Source organism: Prosopis cineraria, unplaced genomic scaffold (genome assembly GCF_029017545.1).
Source record: "Prosopis cineraria cultivar Desert tree isolate PC_DT_omini unplaced genomic scaffold, ASM2901754v1 PC8, whole genome shotgun sequence".
NCBI lineage: Eukaryota > Viridiplantae > Streptophyta > Magnoliopsida > Fabales > Fabaceae > Prosopis > Prosopis cineraria.
The window spans coordinates 7532458-7546941 of record NW_026555339.1 but is presented as its reverse complement, the minus strand read 5'-3'; the positions used below and the strand labels follow the sequence as shown (position 1 = coordinate 7546941).

Sequence of the window (14484 nt, the reverse complement as noted above, 5' to 3'; positions counted from 1 at the left end):
TAAAGATTGAATTGTATTGGATTAAAATTTAAGAATTAAATCAATAATTGAAAAAAGTTTAAGAACTAAAAAGTTGTATTATCCCTAGTTTATATATAGCTTCATAAACATGCATTGGTCCCATAGAAGGGCAAGGGCTATACAGATTTGGATTCAATATGTGGAGCAACTTCAAGCACCTAGTATGCGTGCACACTTGTCATTATCTTATGCTATCAATTAAATCAATGGCTCTTAGAAGTTTGATGCAACCGTATGCATGAAACACCCCACCACATTCACCTACAACTTCTCTTCTTCCCTTTTGAACATGTCTTCTTCAGTGACGAGATCTCAGGGGGTGGTCTTCGCCACCTCCATGGATCTCTCTGACACCGTCATCCTCATTGCTATGTGTCTCCAGAAATCTCTCCCTCCTCTTCTTCACACCCCTCACTCTTCCTCTCTAATCCTGTGATCTTGCCCTCTTGTGAGCATAACCTCATCTGCTTCACTTGCATTTACACTCAATCAATTTGAAAGATTCGCTCTTTACTTTATTCCTCTGATATAAATACTAGGTTTTGAAGTAGAGAGGAAGAAGGGGCAGAAGAAGAGAGTGAATTTCGTTCAAAATGTGGTGGATTCAAGGACAGATGGACAAGAGTAATATAGGATGAAGCATCACGTGAGTCCCTGTTCTGTGTATTCAAACTTAGAAGTGAAGGTAGAAGAGATCTATAGTGGCGTGAGTGAGATTAGAGGAATGCCTGCAAACAGAGTGGCCTTGTATATATGGGATGCTGTTTAAGAGAGGAGATTTAGTGTTTTGTGCCTACGTTTGCATCAAACTTCTTAAAGCCATTGACTATTTAATTTATAGCATAGAGGATGATGACATGTGTGCACATGTAATGGATACCTATAGTTGCCGCATGTATCGAATCCGAGTTCGGGACACTATATATAACCACTTAAACATAAAAATCTTGAATTCAAGTGTATATTAATGCGAAAAATGTAATTTAAAAAGTTATTCTCGTTTGAGCTGACTAATATCTTAAATCTAATCTGATAATTTGAATTTAGACATTGCAAAGAAAAAAGTTTATAATGCTTATTTGCATATTCAAAACTAAATGAATTTATCTACAATAAAAAAAAATTTGAACCCTTTACACTTGCACCAAAATATAGAGTTTTAAATATTAAATCATATAGAACTTTTAAAAAACTATATTAGTTATTTAAAATAAAAATAATTAACACTCACATCAATAATCAATAAATAGAAAAATAACAGTTCAATTCATTTTATTTTTTGTATAACGTATTGATAAAATAAAAAAAATCATTATCATCGAAATATTACTTGTCATAAAATAAAAAAAACTAAATAATGATAGAGATTATCAATATAACTATAATTTTTTTAAATGATCAATTTCAAATATGAAACGTTCAGTACAATTTAACGCATAGAAACATGATCAATTGCTTGTTTTTTGGTAGAAGATCAATTAGTATTTTCAAAACGAAAGTAAAGCTCTCCTTCATGTGGAGCATAATTGTAATAGGGTAAATAAATAAATTGATCCCTAAATTATAGGTCTAGAAGTATGTGGGACCCTAAGTTTTTTTTGTGTGTGTAATATTCTCCTTCAACTTTTGAAAATGATGCAATCTAACTTTTATCATTAATAAAAGTTAACTTTAATTGTTAATTGATCAATAATAAAAAAAGACTTCAAAAATTACAGAAAAAAACAAACAAATTTTTCTTGATCTTTTTCTGTAATTTTTTGGATCCTTATTTATAATTTTTGAATCATTTAATGTAATTTTTTAGTCTTATATCTTTTTCAGTTATTGTATTATGAAAGTTAACTTTTATTATTTATAAAATTTAAATTACATTGTTCTCAAAAGTTAAAAAAGAACGTTTCATAAAAGATGAGTTTAGAATTTTAAACATTTTTAGATTTATAATTTAGAGACCAATTTACTTATTTATCCATTATAATACCCTGCACTTTTGGAAAAAAGGAAGAAAAATAAAATTACAGCGGTTATTACGTTCTCAAGCTCAATAATTGGAGCGTAGGAAACCTACTCTTTAATCTTAGCCTTCTCTCTTTATAAATTACGTCCATATCTGTTGAATACGTACATAATGATATAGGTGGCTATATGTTGACATTGATGAAGCGGGACCATAAACTTAAAAATCCACCGGCACAGGCATGTTCAGAGTTCAAACCCACCTGGCACTCTTTACTCCGCGGAGATAAGTGAGAGAGTATCACGGTAATCTTAAAAGATTAAATTAACAATAATTAAGTTTTTGATAAAAAAATTTCAACAATATAATGAGTTACAAGTATTAATTTAAACAGTTACAAAGGGGCATTTCAATTGCAATATGACAGTTATATATTTATAACTTAAATATTTTATTTGTACTTGAAATTTTTGAATTTAATTTGCAATTATTTGAAATGATGCTGACCTATAACATGCTTTTTTTTTAAAATGTCCTTTGTAATGCCATCCTTTCTCAATTTTTTTTCTTTGAATCATTAGTTTTTATATAAAATAAGAGATATTTTGATATTTTAAAGATTCTAAATGTTGGGAAGGTGGAGATTTTAAGATATCAAAATGTTTTTTATTTACACAAAAATTAATAATCTACAAAAAAAATGAAGTTGGGAATGTGAAGCATTACAAATTAAAATGCGCTAGAGAAAAGTACATTAGAAGTTCCTAATCCAAAATTTTATTAAAAATCTAACTGTTATTAATTTATTTTTTGGGACTTGATAGTTATTCTCTTGTCCAAACCAAACATTAAATTTCAGGAACCCTAACACAGAGTACACAAACAGAAATGTAGGCTCATTAAGTAATCTCCCCCTTTCCCCACAGAATAAGAATCAATCTTTCCCCTTCAATTCATAAATACTTATTAAGCTTTGAGTTCTTGATGATTTTTTTTTTACAGGTATTTGCTGTTTTTCCATTAAAAAAATATTTGTCATTTTCCCCAAATAACATAGCCGCGTTTTGGCGGGAACGTGGTGCAAAACTTTCTCATCCATATATGATTTATATTTTATAAGTTTTTACATCACATTTTCACCCTACCAATTCAAAATAACTGGAGGTTTCTATTTTTTACATTCATATGAACTTAAACTCAGAATCTCTTGCTTCAGTAGCTATAATCTTCTCTATTAGTGCCAACTACTAACATATTCTTCGTAAATTGAATAATCACTTAGCACACACATTCCATATATGTGAGCCCTCTTGTAATAAAAACCGATCCAATCTATATCTTCAGTTAAACTTAAATCAAATAAATATACTGCATGCACGTTTTTGCGTTGTGCTTTCTATCTATATATATATATATATATGACAGTACGTATGTATATATATCCATAGTTTTCAAAGGTGCATGGGTCCAGAGACAGTGTAGCAGGTTGGGTTGTCTCGATTGCTTTTTCAAAAGAGACAGTTGGAGGCATTTAATTTGATCAACGCGTTACATAGTTAAGAAGATGAATCCATTTAAGGCATTCATCAACCCTACTTATCTTCTTCGCCATTTCTGTATAAATACCTTCCACTCTCTCGCCATCTTCATCATCCATCAACATACACTACCCATCTTTCTCAAATGGCTTCTAATAAGCTTCTTCTTCTTCTTCTGTTTCTTGCTGGTGCTCTTGTTTCATCCTCCCACGCTGCGAGGAAGCTCGCTGGGACCAATGACAATGGCTCGTTTGAGGATCAGAAGAACTTGTTTCACCATGGTGGTGGTGGTCTAGGTGGAGGAGGTGGCGGTGGTTTTGGTGGCGGCGGAGGTGTAGGTGGCGGTGCAGGAGCTGGATTTGGAGGAGGTGCTGGTGCAGGTGGGGGAGCTGGTGGCGGACTTGGTGGTGGAGGTGGTGGTGGGTTTGGTGGTGGTGGAGGTGGCGGAGTCGGCGGTGGAGCCGGGTTCGGAGGAGGGTCTGGATTCGGGGGTGGTGCAGGTGCAGGCGGTGGGCTTGGTGGGGGAGCTGGAGGTGGCGGTGGTGGAGGTTTTGGAGGAGGCGGCGGGCTTGGCGGTGGAGCCGGGGGAGGATTTGGTGGTGGAGCCGGAGCTGGAGGAGGGCTTGGTGGCGGATTGCCTTGAAAACCAGACTACGAGAACAAGAGGATTGATATAAAGCTGCATTCGTCTTGTGCGTGGCCAAAAATGAAAACGAAAAGCTATCTATATATTCTTGTGCTTCATTATAATTTTTTTTTTTTTAACGTTTGCGTACGTGTAATGTGTCCATGCATGTCTGTTGTATGTTTGTTGTCACTTCTTATTGTAACAAGAAAAAAGTGCGAATACGTTAATTGTAAGCCTCCTAAAAGGATTCTAATCCTAGATTTATTTAATCGAAAATGATATTTCAAATCAAGAAATATACTTCTTTCGAAGCAAAAACTGCGATCTTGCTTGGTTAATTTCTAGGACTGATTAATGTCTAATGTTTTAAGTTGTAACTGCTTCCTCTTCTCCTGATCAATATAATAATTATTTCCCTTTATGGTTCAGCACTGCACAGATAAACTATTTGGCCCAGAATAATTATATTACTGCAGATTTTGAATAAAATAGTCTACTTTATTATTACTTAAATTAAATTAAATTTAGCCCAAGCTTGGGAAGTGGCAACAAAAGATAATCAAACCATGTTTATGTTTACTTTTGTAAATTCCGTTGATATATTGTTATTTCTATTGTATTTCTACCACACGATTATACATCAATTGTTCTTTTTTAATATGTGTACAAATAATTTTTTAGAAAATACAACAACATGTCACCATACTTTGATTAAATATTGTTTTTAGTTCCTATACTTTATATTCATTATTCCCTTTCCGTTTCTTTTAATTCGATCAATTTGTAATATTAGTCCTTATAATTTTAAAAATACACATAAAAACCATGAGCTAGCACTGGCTAGCTATAACTCTATGGGAAATTATTAGACGAACTTGATGCACTATATCATTCATGATCTATCCAAACAAAACATGACATATAAGATAATTGTAAATATAAATTTATTCTATTATGAATGATGATGAAAAGAGAAAAGGCATGAAAAGAAATTCAAAAAAATAAAGTCATTAAAAATAATAATATATATACTTTTATTTGATTGAATTGATATTAACACAGCACATGTTTTTATTAGACAAATCATGAATGACATAATATCAAGGTACTGAAAATCGAACTGGCTATTGAATCGGTTAAGATTGGGGGTCAGGGGTTCAACCACAGGTTAACCCGGATTCAAACCGAATATAATAAAATAATATGATTTAAATAAAATAAATTCTTTAAGATTTAATATCTTATATAATATCACATACAAGTCTAAGATAATCATTAAAACATCATTAAAAACACAACATTTAAAATATTCATCCTTACAATCCTTTAATCATCAAAAAGTCTAAAGCTAATAATAATCAACACCAAAATCCTTATTAATTTCATTCAAATCTCTGAAAGTAAGGATTGAAACATTAGGAGATGATTGAGAGAAATCAGAACCACTTCCAACATTATCATTTAAATGTGAATGCTCTGAAATATTCATATCTTCTTCACCTATTGATGACAAAAATTAACATTAATCATTGTGTAAAAAATTATTATATATTATGCAATATAGACATGTTAGTAAGTATGAACCTTCATTATTTCTCTCAGAAGTTGATGAAGCTACAACATTCTCATTATGCATAGCACTTTCTAAATTAGTGACATCATCAGCATCAAACTCTGGAGCTGGCTCTTGTTCCTCTTCAGCAATCCAAAAGTCCAATTTATCAATAGATTCATAATCAATTGGATCAAAACTTGTCTTTTTCTTCAATTGGCTCTTTTAATGAGATCAAAACAATCAAATATAAGTATATATCTACCATGAGATAGTAATAAAATTTTTATTTATTAAAAACATTCATAACTTTTATTTTTATTACCTATTCTTCAATCGTAGATTGTAGTTTGTAAAGACTAAATCATTTAATCTTTGATGTTTTAATCTATTTCTTCTTTTGGTATGGATGCATTCAAACAAGCTCCAATTTCTCTCACAACCAGAAGAGGAAGAAGTTTGACTAAGAATACGCATTGCAAGATTTTGCAACTCTGGAACAGAACTTCCATAAAACGACCACCATTCATCTGTAAATAAAAGACAATTAGTTATATGTTATATGATAAATAAAATTACAATGATCATGTTAAATATTAACACTTACAAGGGTCTAGCTTCTGTGCTGCTCTATGACATGAAGCTTTATCAAAAGATTCTTTACGATCACGATACAAGCTCAACTGTTTCATTATCACAATATAATCAACATCTTCATTTTCAGTTGACTTAAACACTGAAAGCATAGCATCCATTAACCTTCTTTTGTGAACAAAGTCATCATCATACAAGAAGGCAGGGTTCAACAAATATGCTGCTGCATGAAGATTAGTCTTCAAGTGCTTATCCCATCGGGCTTGGATTATATCTATGTAAGGCTTGTATTGGTCTTTCTTATTAGTGAAGACTGCCTTAATTGCTTTTTTTGCCCTTTGCATGCCTTCATAAACATAAGGCAAAGAAGGCTTCTCATCTGAATCAACAATTCTCAACAACTTTATAAGAGGAGACACAATCTTCACAACTTCAAGACATTCATTCGAAAACTGATTATCTAATATGATGACACTAGCAATTATTCCAGCTTTGGTCCTTAATAATTTGTGATCCACAAAATGCTTATCAGTGATTAAAGCTTGTAAGTCATGCTTGTGCATATATATGCTATGCAATATGATAAATGTTGTAGCAAACCTTGTCACACTAGGACGCACAATTTCTTTCCAACCCTTTCTTTTCTTGAGCCATGATAGGAAGACCATATGATTATAAACAAACACAGTGATTTTTGATGCTTTTGTTGCAAGTTGTGACACATGAGACATACTTGCAATGTCTTTCAAAGTAAGATTCAAGCAATGAGCAGCACAAGGTGACCAATAAATACTTTTATATTTCTCTTTAATCAACTTGCCACAAGCTACATAATTAGTAGTATTATCAGTCATCACATATACAATATTTTTGGGACCAACCCGCTCAATCACTTCAGAAAATAATGAGAATAAAATCTTGGTATCTTTCACTAAATTAGAAGTATCAACAAATTTCACAAATACTATGCCATGTGTAGAATAGACAAGAAAATTTATCAAAGTTCGTTGCCTCACATCTGTCCAAACATCAGCCATGAGTGTACATCCATAAGTTTTCTATTTAGATCGATGACTCTCAATAAGTAGCTGATATTCTTTTTTCCAATCATTCAACAAGTTAACTCTAAATTCATAAGCAGTAGGACCCTTAAACCCCGACCCAATTGAAGTAATAGCATCTACAGCTTTTTGAAAGAATGGGCAATCTAATACATTAAATGAAATGCAATTGATGATAGCCCATTCAGCAATGGCCATTTTTGCACTGTGTTGTGCTTCTTTAGTTACAAATGCACTCTTAATGCCTGGTTGGGAACCTGAAGTTGTCCTAGAGGCAAAATAATTTTCAACTGGCATAGTAGGAGGTTTTTTTTACTGGCACTACTCTTAGGAATTGACTTAGATGGAGCGGGTGTATTGGGTTCATTAGCATTAGACACATGTTCCTCCATGTCTGCTTGTACATCAACAAGCTTTCTCTTTTTCCTACTTTTTAATGATTCTTGCATCTGATAACGAACATCAAAAGGAACTTTACTACAAGAAACTACATTTTCACTTATACCAGTAAGATGATGCTTCAATCTATTTATTCCACCTCCTTTATAACTCAATGCACAATAAAGACATGTATACACATTTTTATTACCCTCTTTTCTTAAAGCAACATGTGCCCATGCAGGATCTTTTTTCTCACGAACTGATGGGGTTCCAAATGTGGAGTCATTATGGCTAGTAAGGGTGGGATTCGGGTATGATTCTCAGTTCCATCACTACTAGAATTACTTCCAATATCCATATTATAACTTTAATCTGCAAGCTATGATAATTTCAACATAAATAAACATCCAATGCAAAAAAAACCAGAGCAGTCGGAGCAATCATAGCAGCTAGAAATCTAGAATATAGTACACAAATAAGAGCAACATAAAGCTCGAATTAATTTTCAACAACCAGAGCAAATCAGCATACATACAAAAATGTTTATTGATTGACCACTCTCTCTAAAGGCACAACTCTAAAAAAAAAAAGCAAAATTAGTTTAGTGATCATATACTCAGCATACCCCTTCCCTTTTCCACTATGCTCTATGCATATCTTCCTAAGGAATGCATATATGTAATCAACAGCTATTTTGTATGTATGTATACTGAATCACATTGATTGCAACTTCTAACTACTGTCTTTTTGCAAGATCCAGAGAGCTAAAGAAGACAGCTGGAAAAGGGAAGGGGGAACCAATTTTATCGAAACAGACATGTGTTGATGGCAAACATCTGCAATAGAATGCTACTAAAGGAATACTATATATATTTTAAGCAGTTGCAATTATGTAAACATTAAAATGACAAAGAAAATAAAGACCTATAGAAGGGAAAATTTAGTTGAACTTGAAATTTAAAAGAGCTAAGAGAAAATCATTCAACACAAATCCGTGTTATGTGAAATAAATTCAAACAACAAACATCAGAATTTGGTGATTGCATCCAAAATCCGTAGCTCATTTATTGAGAAAACCAGCAAATCGCAAGAGATTTTGTCGTAGAAAAAGGTTATAATTACCTGAGTATTAGCAGAGATGGCTTCTCATAGACCGAAGGAGGTGGATCCGAACACAAACTGCAATGCCATATCAATGGATGAAGAGAAAATCAGATAGAGACAGAGGCAAGCAAAGAAGCTGATGAACATCCTGGGTATTCTTGCGAAAGGTTAGGGCTGATTTGGGTCACTCAAGGGTTTAGCATCCAGATTCAGCCAGAGATGAGATGAGACGAGGGCAAACTGACGAACTTCGAACTGAGACAATGTGAAATGCGTTCGACCTTCGAATTCCTATCAGCTATGGCTTCGCCGCGAGATTGAGATGTAGAGGCAGTGTGGCACAGACTTAGGGCGTCTCCGCGTCTGATTTCTTTTTTTAATTTTTTTTAATAGGATGACCCCCAAAATGACGTCGTTTTGGGGATTAGTTTCTTTAAAAAATAATAACCGCCCAACCAGCCGAAAATGGGGGGTTGTGCAGTTTTACCCGAGTTAATTTCGAGTCACTCGAGTTAACCCGGGTTACATGAGGCCACTTTGGCCATATGAATCGGACTGGACTGGTCTTTGGATTGCCAGGTCACCGGTCGGACCGATCCGGTTCGGTTTTTAATACCATGCATAATATAATACTCTGAATTCATATAAGAATTTCTAATAACTCTACTAACCCCTTTGTTGACATGGTAAAAACATGCTAACACATTAGTAAAGGGATTAACAATTTAACATTGTTAAAGTACATGCATGTCGGCAACATTAATTTCGTCAATGTCAATTCCATCGTCTTTATGTGAATTTTTAAAGCGTGCAGTATAATAAACTTCATGATTCATCATGAATACTGGCACATATTTTTGTCATCATCAATTCCTCACAACGTGACACTCTACAAGAGAAGGAGAGATTGGAAGGTTTTTCTTTTTTTGGTTCTTTGAAGGAAGATAGGAAGTTATAATATATATATATATATATATATATAAGGCTTATAATTATCAGAGAGTGACGTTAATTAAAAAAAAAAGGATATTAACAGAAGCTAAAGGAAGAGGAATGAACACAGGCTGTTTCATGCCTGTCATGTCAATAAATACGAATTAGTTGGTCCAGAATTTAGTCAAACAAACAAACAAATGCCATTTAATATCCGGCCCTCCTCTTTCTCTATTTTCATTTTAAAATTTCTTTTTTAAAAAATGTGGCCCACAAATATCTACAAGCTATTGTGCTTCTTTAATTAGAGAAACTATTGCAGATATATAATTAAAAAAAATACTCCCCCTCATGTGTTAGTCCCTTCTAATTACTCCTCTATTTAAAAATATAAAATTTAAAATAATTAATGTGATTTTATTAAAAGTGTCTCTAATAAATAAGTCACTTTTTATTTATTTGAAAACAAAACACCTTTTTTAAAAGTAAATATGAAAAGATTGTATTAATTACAAGATAATTAATTATTTTATTGGGGTGTAATTTAATTAAAAATATTTTATATTTTTAAAATGAGAAAGTACTTTATTATAAGGTGAAAATATAGTTAAATTATTTATATTATTTTAAAAGGAATGAGATTCTCATTATATCGTTATTAAATGTATCACTTATAAAATAATTATCTCTCATATGCAATCTCTTACCCTACTCATAAAAAATTACGAGAAAAGTAAAATAAGAATAAAGTAATTAACAGATTATGCTTTTTATGCAAAATGATTGATAAAAATGATCCTTATATTCTAAAAAGCTTATATATTAGATGTAATGAGTACTTCTATAATCTCATTGATAAGTTACTTTTAACATATTTTATTAAAATTAAAAAAAATTTGAAAACTTATTGACCTTATGTAAAAATTTAATAAGTTCTCAACCTTATCTAACGATATACTTTCTTGCCCCAGATGGAGAGTAAAAGGGAAAATCAATAATAAAAAATTAATAATGTGATTTATAAATAAGATTAAAAAAATATTCTAACTCTATCTTATAAATAAAATTAGAAGAAGTATTAGATAGATTAGTTATACATACAGATACATTCATAACTCCTCCAAATTCAAATTTAACCCCACCATGCCATGTGTTTTATCGCATACTCCCGCCAATTTTTATCCTAGGACATTTTCGAAGTGGTTATTTGATCTTTAATATAAAATATATTGAGAGTTATTTATTAATATTTTTAATTTTACTCCTATTGTAAACTTGATTTTATGGTTCATTGTATTTTGTATCTTTCTTTCTTATTATTTTTAATAAGGTGAAATTGAAATTCTTTTCATTTTAAAGCATATTTAATGACTAAACTATCATTACTTCATTTTTAGTAAAGTAATTGAAAACTCTTGATGATAAGGACACGAGGGAATATGTTCTGGATATAGGCCATGTGAGAAGAGAAAGACTGAAAGAGAGAGGAGGTGGGGTAGGACCCGTGACCATTAATCTTCAAATTCTGAGGGAAGGGCAATGCGTCTTGAAGTCTTGATGCATATTGGAATGGGACAATGACAAAGAAATATCAAATCAATTAATTTAAGTTGGTTTTTAAATATTAAATTTAAAAAATTTATAATTCAATCTCTTAAATTTATAACTTTATTGTAAAAAATTTACAATTTATATTTTAAATTTTAACAGAAAAAATAATTTTTTATTCTTCTATTATGTTAAAATATAAAAAAAATTTGCAAATTCGTCACAATGTAGTTGCAAAATTGAGAGATAAACTTATAAATTTTTAGAGTTTGATACTTGATATCTAACTTGAATTTATTGATTTTTTAGGATTTTTTTTTTAGTTATCTAGGGTATTCACCGCTAATAGCAGTAACTAATCCCTTTGTCACAGGATCTCCTACAAGAGAGCAAACGGTTGGCTATAGAGTGCTCTCCATTTATATGAATGAGAAATTCAATCTCCCACCACATACTTAAGGAATAAAGTAAGATAGTCATTACGCTACCCTTACATGGTTTTTTAAGATTTCTTTATCATTCTTCCTGTTGGAATTTAACTTTGCCTTCCCGTTTTTTTTTTTGGGCCAGCAGCACTGGATACATTATTGAGCAAAACACAAAGGTACGAAGAGGATGCAAACACCAAAAGACACAACTCAAAAGCTGAAAAGCAAAAAAAAATACTATAAGTTGGGTCTACTGCAGAAGATGAACTTGGGTCTACTGCAAAACAGATAGAGCTCTCAGCTTCCTTTGCTAGAACAAGTGACAAAGAAAATGATGGTGTGTTTATCCACCCAATCAGGTTCACAATCTTATAAGTTGAAGCAACAGGAAAGTCAGCTATAAGGTTACCTTTGTGATGAACAAAGGAAATAGAAAACACATCATTAGATGATAGAAGAGCTATAATATCTTCAATGATATCTCTGCACATCCAATCACTTAGAGTAGATTGGCCTTTTGGAAGACATAAAACGAAAGTGAAGCAATCACTCTCAAAGGTGACTTTAGCATTACTCATACCTTTTCATGATCTGAATGCTTATCATTTGTCATTTTAAAATATACATACATGTTTAGTATACAAAAAAATATTTTTAAGAAATAAAAAAAATATCTAAAAAGTAGAGAAAAATTTTAACTACACACAGTGCATGGGTTAGGTTTTTGTGTTAAAAAAAACAGATCATACAGTCCATGTTATTTAATTTTTTTCTGATTATATTTGAGTATTTTACTATTGATAAAAAATTAGATGCCAATTATGTTATGAACATAATTGATATTTAAAAAAAAAAAGTAATCAACCTATATAAATTGATACTTATATTAAGATCGCCGGAAATGGGCCACCCTAACTCTAATGGGCTAAATTTTATTGTTTTAGCCCATTTATGGCTTGGGCCCTCAAAGCTTTGCTTTCATTAGTTGGGTTGAAGCTCAGGTTTGTAAGCCCTCATAATTTATTTTAACAATGGATTAAAATATTAATCCACTCATTAATTTTTTTTAGTGTATTAGGTATACTCTCCAATCACTGCGGTACAATATCGCTCCTAAAAATGGAGTGGTGTTGTCCTACTTTACAATATAGCGTGTTAATTTGACTATAAGTTAATTGAAAAAATTACAGTAAAGTCCTAAAAAATTATATAAAAGGTCACAAAAAATTGTACATAGGCACCAAGTGAAGAGATAAAGCCAATATATATTTTTTATTTAGTTAAACCCCTTAAAAAATCCAACAAATACTCTGTGCCTCAGGCGGGCTAAAATATAGTTATATAAGAAAGCTATATAAATTTGCACCTAATTTTTGGCTTTTAAAAATGGAAAAACACAATTTTTGGTTGTTATAGTTTCATCAGATTTTGTTCTTAGTCCCTGTAATTTTTTTCAAATATTTTCAATCTCTTTAATTTAAAAAATATTAGGTGACATTTGTTTTTTAGATCCTTAGCTATAGTTTCTATTTTTTTAATAGTTTTATAGGGATTAAAATTATTGAAAAAAATTATAAAGACTAAAAATAAAATTTGATAAATTATAGGAACCAAATATTATGTTTTTCCTTTAAAAATTATCAGAATAGGTGCCAGCAGTTGAGAATTTTTAAAGAAAAAAAAGACAAAAAAATGAAAATAAAAATGAAAGCATTAATGCATTATTGTAAGCCCGAGGGCCTAAGTCAAACAATAAAAAAATGACGGAGAACAATAATGAAACGTGTGGAAGGAATTATTTGGGTCAAAAGCTATATATGATGATCAGCCTAATTGCATGGCGACATCGTAGTACTTTAATTGAATTGCAAGTCTTTTTCATTAAGGTACGTACGTTTCACACAGACACGTGGTCGATTAGTAAGGCTTTAATCATATTCTTGAAGCCTAGTTAACTTAATTGTTTAATTTTGGTAAAATAAATAAAATCAAGGCCAAGCCTTTGAAGCCAAGCTTTCTGCATCAGTGCTTCAGATTTCGCCAAGCTTGTGTTAATAGCAGCTGGTTTTTTGTGTCTGATGTGATAAAGCTGTTTCTTTGTTCATTTATGGCTCTTCGGGCTTTGCTTCTCCCAGCGACGTGCCTTATTTCTCTCAGGTCGGCCACTGTGTCTTCATCATTGTTCCTTGTGCGCCCAGTGGCTTGGCATGTGAATTAAGATGCTGGAATGTCATTAATACCCTTGGACTTAATTAATCGGAGAAATGACAATCAGGAACCTATAAGAATATTAATATCAATTACAAACCTTAAATTATTAAAATTTTAATAACAGACAATCATATTACTTGTAATTAAAAAAATGCAATTAATCAATTAGAAAATTCATAAAATACACTTAGAATTATTTGTAATATTAATTGGTAATTTATGAGAATCAACTGTAAATCTTAATTATTTACTGCCAATATACAGGTAAACCACTTAAAAAATTAAAAAAATATATTTAAAAATATTCATAACGTTAATTGAAAATTTACAGAAATCATTCATTGTGAATGACAAGTTGGTCACTTGTTTTTTTTTTTTTTTGGTTATCTTTTGTGGCATTAATTGAGAATCTACAAAAGTCCATTATGAATATCTAGTCAATTAACAAAAGAATGATTTATTGCAAGTAATAAACATGAGGTTAATTATTTAATTGCAAGATTCAATAATTTTGGATTTGAGCAT

At 31.5% G+C, this 14484-nt stretch overlaps 2 protein-coding genes across 2 annotated transcripts; one reads left to right on the top strand and one right to left on the bottom strand.

Moving 5' to 3' along the window:
* Window positions 1-3606: 3606 nt before the first annotated feature.
* On the top strand, window positions 3607-4465 carry LOC129319085 (glycine-rich protein 5-like). Its single transcript, XM_054964128.1, has one exon. The coding sequence runs from the start codon at window positions 3665-3667 to the stop codon at window positions 4160-4162; it is 498 nt and encodes a 165-aa protein (XP_054820103.1). The 5' UTR covers window positions 3607-3664; the 3' UTR covers window positions 4163-4465.
* A 1030-nt stretch (window positions 4466-5495) lies between these two features.
* LOC129317218 (uncharacterized) lies at window positions 5496-7330 on the bottom strand. Its single transcript, XM_054961586.1, has 4 exons — window positions 6307-7330; window positions 6143-6229; window positions 5732-5842; window positions 5496-5647 (listed from the first exon to the last, which is right to left on the bottom strand). Exons 1-4 carry the CDS (start codon window positions 7328-7330, stop codon window positions 5496-5498), a joined length of 1374 nt encoding a protein of 457 aa, XP_054817561.1.
* Between the last annotated feature and the right edge of the window lie 7154 nt (window positions 7331-14484).

What these genes read in the sequence shown, in the direction of transcription:
- LOC129319085 (XM_054964128.1), top strand. Translation starts at nt 3,665, where the DNA reads ATGGCTTCTAATAAGCTTCTTCTTCTTCTTCTGTTTCTTGCTGGTGCT.
- LOC129317218 (XM_054961586.1), bottom strand. Translation starts at nt 7,330, where the DNA reads ATGGCTGATGTTTGGACAGATGTGAGGCAACGAACTTTGATAAATTTT. An exon ending in AGCACAGAAGCTAGACCCTT is followed by an intron (nt 6,230 to 6,306) that starts GTAAGTGTTAAT and finishes TTTTATTTACAG; the next exon opens with ATGAATGGTGGTCGTTTTAT. An exon ending in TTCTGAGAGAAATAATGAAG is followed by an intron (nt 5,648 to 5,731) that starts GTTCATACTTAC and finishes TGTCATCAATAG; the next exon opens with GTGAAGAAGATATGAATATT.